This window comes from Psittacula echo, assembly GCF_963264785.1.
Source record: "Psittacula echo genome assembly, chromosome: 18".
Lineage (NCBI taxonomy): Eukaryota > Metazoa > Chordata > Aves > Psittaciformes > Psittacidae > Psittacula > Psittacula echo.
In genome coordinates this window covers 5,144,595-5,154,353 of record NC_137754.1, presented here as the reverse complement: position 1 = coordinate 5,154,353, position 9,759 = coordinate 5,144,595, and the positions used below count along the sequence as shown (strand labels likewise).

Below are 9,759 nucleotides of genomic sequence, written 5' to 3'. Positions count from 1 at the left end.
AGTTTGTGATGCTAAATATTGCTGCAATACTTTCAATGTTATATACACATGAGCAATCAAAACACTAAGAAAGTTAAACACATTCCACATGGTGGAACGTGTGCTCTGAAGGGACTTTGGCTATAGCAATGATATAAATGGGGCATTGTCTACTTTCTTCAGAAAAAAGCATATAGGCTGATAAAGAACTGAAAAAGGCACAGCACTATCACTTCACAGGGTTGTTTTTGTAAGCTCATTGTTTTTATCCTTAAGTTCTAAACCCCTAAATAATTGTCCAAATATACAAAGCTCAATAAACCACCAGTAACACATACTGCTAATTCAAAATACAGTTCGTTTGCTTGCTTGCTTTTAAAATGCAACCGAAGGACAGATGGATCCTTTCCAGTGATCAGAACTTCTCCAAGACAGAGCCTTCCACAAAGGCCTGCCTGCAAAACAGGTTGATTTCAAAAGCCACCCAGGTGGATATTTTTGTTTTAAATGTCATTGGCTGGAGCTCTTGATTTTTGTCAGGGTACTTCTTAACCTTCTATCTCCCTGTTAGCTAATCCTTTATACTTCAGTATTCTGATCCCCACCCAGAGGTCTCTACAAACCACTGTGGTGCCCTGTGTCAGTTCCAGGTTATCTTTTGACAAAGTCAACATGTCACTTAGCAGAGGATCCAGAAGCTTCCCTTAGTGGGCAATTAAGAGTTCCTTGGCAGGCTTGGGAAATACTGTTTACTTGCTAGCAGGAGGAAGTGGAGACTGCCTGAGATGCCTGGTGATCTTGGAGACTTACCATCGAGTAGTTCCCGATCAGTAGCTTAACCAGCAGCTGGATGCCGAAGTGCAACTCTCCTTTAATTCCACCTCACGCTACTGTTTCAAGAATATTACAGTTGCCATCAGTGCAGACCCAAACCTACCCTGAATTTCAAGGAAAACTATTGCTTTTTATTGCCAAGAAGTACAATACAATGTGCACTCATTCTCATTTCTCCAAGTGAATGTCATAGAATCATAAGGGGCTCTAAAATGCACCTTTTTTGCCTCCTCCTATGCAAACTAGTTCTTTGTGGGATGAAACTGCACTATCTGCTCTCTAGCCCCTGCCATCAGCCAGAGGGGCCAGTGGCCAAACACTTCTTGCCACCTCCTGCTTTTCTTTCTCCAGTCAGGTGGATTTTTAGTTCCCCTGTTAATTCAAGGGTTGGAAAATTACCATGAATTTTGGGGTAAAACAAAAAAAAAACAAACCCAAAAAATTCACATGCTTCTCCATTTGTCTTGTCTTCCACTCATGTTAGTCACCCCATGGTGTTAATTCACCAGGACATAGCCACTGTGCTGGGGATCTACAGTCTCCATCATTTCACAATCAAAGAGTCCAGGCAATTCCGATAGGGCTAATGCATCATAGTTTGACTGGGACTCAGGAGATGCAGAGCTGCTCTGGCTGTCGGGCAATGCTACACTGCTCTGTTGTGCTGGGTCCATGGAATACTGGCACTGGTCTGGGTAGTCTGGCTCAGAAGAGGTGACAACAGGCAATTCACAAGTCTGATATGAATAGGGTAAGGACTGTGGTGGCTGCTGCACCTGAACTGGTGACGACAACCGTGATGAGCTGGTGATTTGGGATGATGGCAGTGGATCCAGCTGTACTTTCTGGTATTGACTGAGGAAGGGGTCATATTGCATTTGTTCTGAGGAGGGCTCCATCACAGGGCTCAGAGGCTGCTGCAAGCTGAACTGGGTTGATTGCTGCTGCTGCTGCTCCTCCTGGCATGAAAGTGGCAGTTGACTTGACCTTGGGTATGAGCTCTCAGCTATTTGCATCTGGTTAAAATAGGCCTGCAGCTGGGACTGCTTCTGGAGAAAGAGTCGCTTCTGATGCAGCCTGAATCAAGGACATAAACAGCAATTATTTTTGCCTTTTGAAGTGTTAAGCCACTAGCATGAGTCCTGCATGCTAGTCACTCAAACAGTTTAGCAGGGAGTGAAGTACAGAATGGGACAATCTCTGGACAATCTTGTTGATTAAATTTTACAGCAGGCCAGAACCTTTCAGCAAATACACAGAGGGTGAGTTTTCAGACCTCCTTTTGATAAGCTTTTTAATCACCTACTGAACTGGCAATTAAAATCTTGGCTATAATCCATTCAAGGTTTTCAGAGGAGTGTCTTTTCTAAACTGATGTTATACAACAAGAAAAAGCTGGTTTCCTCTACTGTAAAGTTATTGCATCATGGGTATGAGACAGGAAATACCTCAGTGACTGCAGGGCTTCCCAGCAGGCAGAAATACATCATCCATGTTCCGACTTACGATATATACTGCAATATGTAGGTTATAAACACGGGGTGGTTTGGAGGATGAGGGTGCAATTAAGTATGACCATGTTAGTAGTAGGGTAGCTTCTGCCTATGCTTCTATACACCCATTAGCACTAACTGGAGTAGGCAGGTATTTGCTGTTTACCTGCATCGCAGCAGTGTTAGCTCATAAAGAGCTCCTAGCACAGATATTTGTAAACACATGGCAGGACTGTTGCCCCTCTTTTAAGAGGAGGGCTGTTTCCTTACACATTTTAAAGTGAAGCTTTCCTTTCTGAAAGAATTTATAATTGGACAAAGATTGTTCCAGTTCCTTTATTTCTCTGGAGAGTTAGAATAAATAACATATCTGCATAGTTTGAAAGCCTCTTACCTGTGCTCTTGTAACTGCTGTTCCAGACTCCGGGGCAATTCTTTGCAGTATAGCTGGCAAGTATTCTGAGCTTTTGATAGTAAAGTAGGTTTCTGCAAGAAAAGCAATGCTGTTTTAAATTGCATTTGATTTTAATGCATTAGTCCAGAACGCAAGTGAAAGAATCCTTAAGACAGTGTAACTGCCCAAGCTCCGTTTTTCAGAAGCTGTCAGTAGAGCTAAAACCACCTAAAACCTCAGCCACTACTGTTTATTGGCTTCTAACTCTTAGACAAAGAATATCTTTGCCTGATAGATGGCATGATAAAAACCTAATGATGGATTTCTTCCCAAGTGAAAGAGAAGCTGCAAGCTAGGGAAAAAAAGTTCCTTTTAAAACTAAAGCTATATGAAAATTGGTCTAAAAAGAAAGGGGGGGGGGGCAGACAGTAAGAGCCGCCCAGGGGGTCAGAGGTGGCTCCTCAGATGCTGATGCATAACCTTTATGAGGTGCAACACTGATAACAGGTATTCACTAGCAGTTAACTTCAAATTGCTTTAATAACACTATACAGTTAAGAGACTGAGTAAGAAAACAGCAGTAATATACTTTTTGCATAATGAGGGTTAGTGTCTGGCGGAAATTCAGTGTAATTGGAAATTCAGCTGTTCTCCACTAATTTAGCCTTTGACAGATTTTCTTGAGTAGCAAAATCTAAAAGGCTAGTTTGCTGTCTAGTAACAGCAGAGGGTTTCATTCAGTGGAGGGAAGGTATGGTACCTGGAGCCTGTGTTGTAAGTACTGTGTTTCTAAGCTCTGTCTTCTGGGTAATAATGGGGGATGTGCACCATTAGGGAAAGCAGATGCAGCTTCCTGCTGCTGCTGAGATGCTTCCTCCTGCAGAGAGAAGAGGAACAAGTTTCATCCCCAGAAAAAGCTTTTCTCCCTCAATCCTGTAAGGATTTTCCCTGGCAGAGGTTTCACAGTTGCTATAAGGACTGGTCTTTGGTGTCACTCCCCGCTTTGACTGCATGGTGAGGGAGCTTAAGTTACAAAGCTTTGAACAATCTCTGCTGCAAGATAGCAGTTATACCTGTAACTAAAATGATAATATATTATATATAATGAATTTTCTCACTTGCCCTCTGAAATAGTAAATGTACATGGTTAGAAAACTGTCTGAACTCTGAAAATGTTTTTGTGCAGCTGTCATTTCACACCTTCAGCATGGAAGGTGAAAAGCTTTCAATAATGGTCGAGAGGATATGCATGGAGTAGGCATCCATACAATAAAATGTTGGATTCGGAAAGCTCACAAGGCCATTGCACTGTGACATCATGAGGATGGTAGAGGCTAGCCTGCAAATGGCCATTCTCTATTCTGCAGAAGACAGAAAGGAAAAGAGAGAACTTTATCTGTAAATTAGCTCTTGGCAGATCTCTAGAACACCTTATCCTCTCCTTGTCTGTCCCAAAGCATTAGCATCTGAAAGATGGAGCTTGATTTCTGTACCTGGGAAGGACTATTAATGAGGTCCTGCAACTGGGTGGCAGTTGATGTGAGAGAAGGTTCTTCTGATCCCATCTGTTCATACAGCAACTGGACTTTGTTTAGTTCCAGGATTCCTTTGGTTCGTGCCAGGTTCTGGAGATGTTGTCTAAATGCTACAATTCCTGGAAAAGAGTTGGGCAAAAACCCGTGTCAGAAAATGAGTTGATTCGGACCTGGCTGGCACAACAAATGTGAGATAAGCTGAATAACAACCAAGTTACAAGGTGGCTTGGTGCTTCTTGTGTATGGAGCACATGTACTACCATGTCTAGACATAATGTGTTATGACAATGGTTGTAATTACCTTGTGTGAGGGATGTGTCTGAAGCTCTGCGCCCCTCTCGGAAGCTGACTGGAGAGCGGTTGTGGGTCTCTCGCTTTTGAGAGGCAAGTGCCTGCATGGCTGGATTGGCAGGTCTCAGACCCAAGAAAGGTCTTGTCATTCCGGGTGCTTGTTGGTTAGTTAATACCATTTCTTTCAAGGAAGGGGTGTCTTCCAGGAATTTAGTATCTCTCTGAACGGATCCCATGTCATACTCTGAATCAATACTGCCCAGAGATGAGTTTTCATCCAATGAGTAGACTTTCCCTGAGACAAAAAACAAAAGCCAGAATAAAAGTAAAAGTGCAGCAATAATTTAGCAAAGCAGAAGAAGTGCTACAGGCTCCCGTTATTCCTGCCAACAGCGACTGTCTTAGAGGAAACAAAACAGATAATCAAGGTTCATAAAGCAATTGTCATTTAACATTTGCAGGACCGGAACGGGGATTTGCTACTGGTTTTTACATTACTGCAGCAGTAAGACACTACGCAGATGATGTTCACTGGCTTGCTTGGAGAGCGTCCAGTTTTGGGTTTGCTCATTTTTTGTGTTTGCCTGCCTCTCCCTGATAATTCTTTTAAGACTGTAGCCTGAGCTGAAAGGCTTGGTCATCTTGCTGACTTTGGAATACCTGAGAATTCAGAGGTTTTAGTTTCCCCAATGTCCTCCTCTGCCAGCACACCCTTAGGGGACGAACGATTTGGGGCATTTAGCTATGTGAAAAAAGAACCAAACCAATTTGCCAGACTTTACTAGTTGCCAGTGGGGTTGCACATGACTGTAGCAAGCTGTATATTTGCTGCTTTGGTTTTATCCTGTCTGCACAGCAGGTTTTGGGGTGGTTTTTGTGGTTTTTTTCCCCCTTTGGCCTTTTTTATAGCAAATACTAAGTAACGAAACCGAAAAGCTCTGACTTGTGCTTGTCACTCTTAAAACCTACTGGTTTTCATCCTGGGCTTATTAGATTGAGTGCTGGGAGCAGGAAATGAGGTTTGAGATGTCTGCGCTAACTTCTGTACCTGTGCCTGGCATCATCACCAGCTGGTTGGTAACCTCTGCCAGAGTGTGACGCCGCTTCCCACAGCGAGCTGCTTGTAGGGCTGCAAATGACTGTGCAGGGTCATCTTCTGACTCGCCTTCTGTCTCTATTCCTTCATCAATAGAAGTTTCCATCATGCTGGTAGGCAACGATTGGCATCCTTTCCTAATCGTCACGGGAGGTACAGGATCCAACAGGCAGCCATTTACCTAAATGGTACAGGGAAAAGATGTGCAGTTTTCAATTACACACAGAGAACATTACCTCTAAGTGCTGGAAATCTCTGCCTATCATGTAGACTGAAGGCAGCCTGGGTATTTAAAATGTGTAAACCTCCCTATAATCTACTGAGTTAAGTGAGACTTGTTAAGAATTGAATGTGACAGACAATTCCCTCCAGGTAGGCTCACCACTGACATCTTAGTACTCAACTCCCTAAATCTAAGTACTTTCATTTCCACAGTATTATGTTCTCTTTGTGGTGTTTGCGTGGTTTTGTTTGTTTGGGGCTTTTTTAAAGAGTTATTAAAAACCTTTGCCAGCTTAGTCACAAATATATAATATTTATGGAGTGCACAATATTGCTGTTTCCCCTTACTATACCTAATGTGCTCCTTTACCATGCTTAGGTAAGCACTAAGAAAAAATAGTAGTGTATTTAATTCTGCAGTATTCTTGCAGAGCTGCAAAGATTTGTTCCAGAATAATACGATAAATGCACCCTTTCCAGCAAAAGTCCATTTGGTTCATGGTGCTCCTCTGCAAACAAAAGTTGCCTAGAGAGGCTGTGGAATTCCCCTCCTTGGATTCAGTCAAATTTATACAGCACTGAGCAACCTCATCTAGCTTTGAAGTGAGATGTGCATTTAGCAGCAGGTTGGACTACAGGTCCTTTAGGAGGTGCCTTTCCAACCTAGAATACTTCTAGGACTTTAGTTCTCTTTTTATTCTCCAAATCAGTTTGTCCTGACTCTTTCTGTACTTTAATTAATTATTTGCCATATACAACTACTTGGGTTTTGAGGACTGTGGCCTGCATGTGGTGCAGTTTTGGGGTGGGTATTGTCTTCTCTCATACCTTAGCAGCTCTAATAAGTTTCTCACTGCAGAAGTCACTCCTAAGGTTTTGGTAGGATCAGGTTGGGTAAAATATGGACAAAACAACACATTTAGCATAAAACCTGACACTGTCATAGCTACTGGTAGTACTCTGGGAAAATATTTAAAGCAGTATTAAGAAATAGCTATAAAAAGTTTTGAGCATCAGTAAAATGATGATGCTTGCACAGGAAAATTCTGGATCTTGCTGCCTCTATTTTAATTTAATGGATTGTATCTTTAAGCTTAATTTCTTGCACACATTATTTTCCACTTGTGACTTTCTCATTCAAATGCCTTCTATTGATCCAGCAGCAAAAGCACTGGAAAGGATTTTTAGCGAACTGCTAGAAAGGCAAGAGAGAACCAATACCATGTGAGCAGTTGGCTCTCTGCAGTTTACCATGGCATATGGATCAGAGCTTGGAAGCCTTCGTTCTGTAATACTTAAGATACTGAATGACACCTTGACACTTACAGTAGTAACCATTTGTTGATCTACTCTGGCCAAACTGCATCTACAAAAGTAAAGGGGGATGCAAAATAAAGTCTCAAATGTTAATTTCCAAATGTCTTTGAACAGCTTTTTGCTTTGTAGCTCCAAGAGACCACACAAGGAGTTACTTAAAACAGTGATGAGAACCAGGGCCATGCTCCTAGTGTTGGTAACTAACCAGTGAGTGAGCAATAAAAGCTTCAAAGTGGCAAGTGTGAAATCAAGCCCCTAGCTGGCACAAAGCAAAACACAATATGCTGAAATTAAAAGTTATAACAACATGTCATATGAGAGGGAACAACAAAAGTTTAATGAGAATAGTAATATTTTTCACAAATGTAGTTATTTTAAGTTATTTCCCCTTCCTCACAAAAGCTCTAACTACTAACTCCCATGTATTACACTTAGTCTTTGCTACCCTGCGGAGTATTCAGAGTTGAATGGCAAAATGGATCAGACTACAGCTCCCTTCAGAGACTTAAGCTGTAACCTACATTGTAGGGCTGTGGAGCCATCATATCCTATTAGAGTTCAGTTAAGTCTGTTAACTGTGGAGGTGTGGAAAGCCTACACAAAGTCTTCCAGTCTGATTACAGGCAACAAAACCCATTAGATGGAGCTGCTGTTTTTACATGGTCTCCAGTGAAGGTTTTACAGGTGCTCCTAGTTACAGAAATGGCCTAGCTGAGAACTCCTACAGCCTATTTGAGATGCTGCAGTTTTAATAGTTTCTGACAGTCAGAAGGTCCTGCTGGCTATTTACTATTCAGCATAAAAATCAATAAAAATGTACCACTTTTGGCTGGCTTATTATGGAATTGGCAGAGATAAGGAATTTTAAGTGCATGGTATTTTAATTGCTTTAATTAGCAATGGAAGCTTCCAGTTAAGGTTACATTATGCCTTCCTGTTCTCATCTGTCTGAACTTTTGGATAATTTACTATAGATAACCAGCAGTGAACCATTTGTATTAGAAGCTATAGATGAGGAATCTTCAGGGCTCTTAAAAATACATGAGAAGAAATAAAACCCAACCACTAGGTTGATTTTTCTTTTGCAAATGTCAGTGTGGTAACATTGCAATGTAAGCAAAGAATACAAGAGGCAGACTAATGATCAGAAAAAGTCACAGCTGTTGAAAGTTATATGCAAAAGAGAAGTAGGAAAAGAATCTGGAATACTTAGAACTCTGACACGAAGAGAGTATTTTAATTTAGGCAAACCAGCACAGTGTGTTCTGTCCAGCTAGTACAAGAAATGTGTTTAGTACAGTCAAGTATGTAGATATGAAAGGTCTTTGTATTTGACTTGCTGTCTATCCTGAGAGTTTACCCGGCAACAGTATTGTGGACAGCCAATGCTTAAAAGTACCTTGGAGCAGATTGAGAACATTGGGTCTTTGAGCAAAAGGCTCCTGAAAACAGAGAGAAGCAGCAGGGTTCTCCAGCTCAGCTGCCCGCAAGCATCAAGATACTCAAGGTATACTAAGGTCAATTAAGTGTCATTAGCTTGGATCAGCAAATGCTCTGGCCCTGACTCTTCAGTGCTTTGTTCCAGGATGATGAACTCTGAACCTTGTCAGAAGGAACTGATCTTCCATTAGTTATTGAAGAGCTACAGCTACTACTACTACCTGTGTTTTTACTGGGCAGTCATTTAAAGGAGAACAATCTTTTTTAGTCTTAATGATTTCTGACAAAACAGTAGGGTGATTTTAAGCTGTACCTTTGGTGTCTCAACTCTTTCTTCCTCCATAAACGCTGTGTCTCCCTGGCAGCTGGATGGAGGGAACGAAAAGGCTTCTGCTCCTGAAGCTGAGGGAAGGCCTGGAGACTGCAACAACCTTGTGTTTTGTGAATGCAAGTTAACAGAGGGTACCACAGCTTGTGCCTGGAAAAGATTTTAAGAAATCCCAAACCAGAATGATTTTAGGTAGAAAACAACATACAAGGTCACAAATTAAAAATATACAATAACTAGACCATTTCCAAAGAAGGAGAAGTATAAGACTTATTTCCATATTCTTGATGAATTACCTTCTTAGTCTTTAGACTTTAAAAGAAGCACCACCCCCTGCAAAACACACAAACACCAAGCCCCAAACATCATTAAGCTAGCTACTTATTGAAGCTGTGCACTTACAAGCAGTAAGGACAATGTAAGGGACCCTCTGGTGCCCTCCAACTTCTGAAACACTAGAAATGCTTCTTATACTCAATACAAAACCCATTAATATTACCTAGTCTCAGGGACTTTTCTAACATGCCTGCAGGAAAAAGTATGAGAAAGAATGGAGCAGGCTGGATGTGAAAGAAGATACTTTAGAAGAGGGAGCACTGTTGAAGGGAGAGGTGTGCCTCAGGGAAGGCAAGCACGGCACAGTTAGGAAAAGAGTGGCTTTCGCTGTTTTTTAACCTTCATTTCCTGAAGTGCAGCATGCATACAACTTGCCTGTCCAAAAGGAAACAGTAGCCTTATACTGGAGCCTGTGGTGCCACCATGTGTGAAAACAAATTATCTTATTAGGATAACTGCAAGATTGCTTGCAGTCCTAAGGAAAATGTGCTAAT

The 9,759-nt window shown here is 41.6% G+C and overlaps 1 protein-coding gene across 1 annotated transcript in view; it reads right to left on the bottom strand.

Annotated features, from left to right (window-relative positions):
* Nucleotides 1-1,310: 1,310 nt before the first annotated feature.
* The window catches only part of SIK2 (salt inducible kinase 2), a gene marked incomplete at both ends in the record, with an annotated part of 43,326 nt that continues 34,877 nt past the window's right edge, over nt 1,311-9,759 (bottom strand). Inside the window, 7 exons of the mRNA XM_080631595.1 lie at nt 1,311-1,890; nt 2,701-2,792; nt 3,461-3,577; nt 4,194-4,354; nt 4,537-4,821; nt 5,575-5,803; nt 8,915-9,079. Coding sequence (XP_080487721.1) covers nt 1,311-1,890; nt 2,701-2,792; nt 3,461-3,577; nt 4,194-4,354; nt 4,537-4,821; nt 5,575-5,803; nt 8,915-9,079 — 1,629 coding nt within the window. The remainder of the gene's footprint in view (nt 1,891-2,700; nt 2,793-3,460; nt 3,578-4,193; nt 4,355-4,536; nt 4,822-5,574; nt 5,804-8,914; nt 9,080-9,759) is intronic.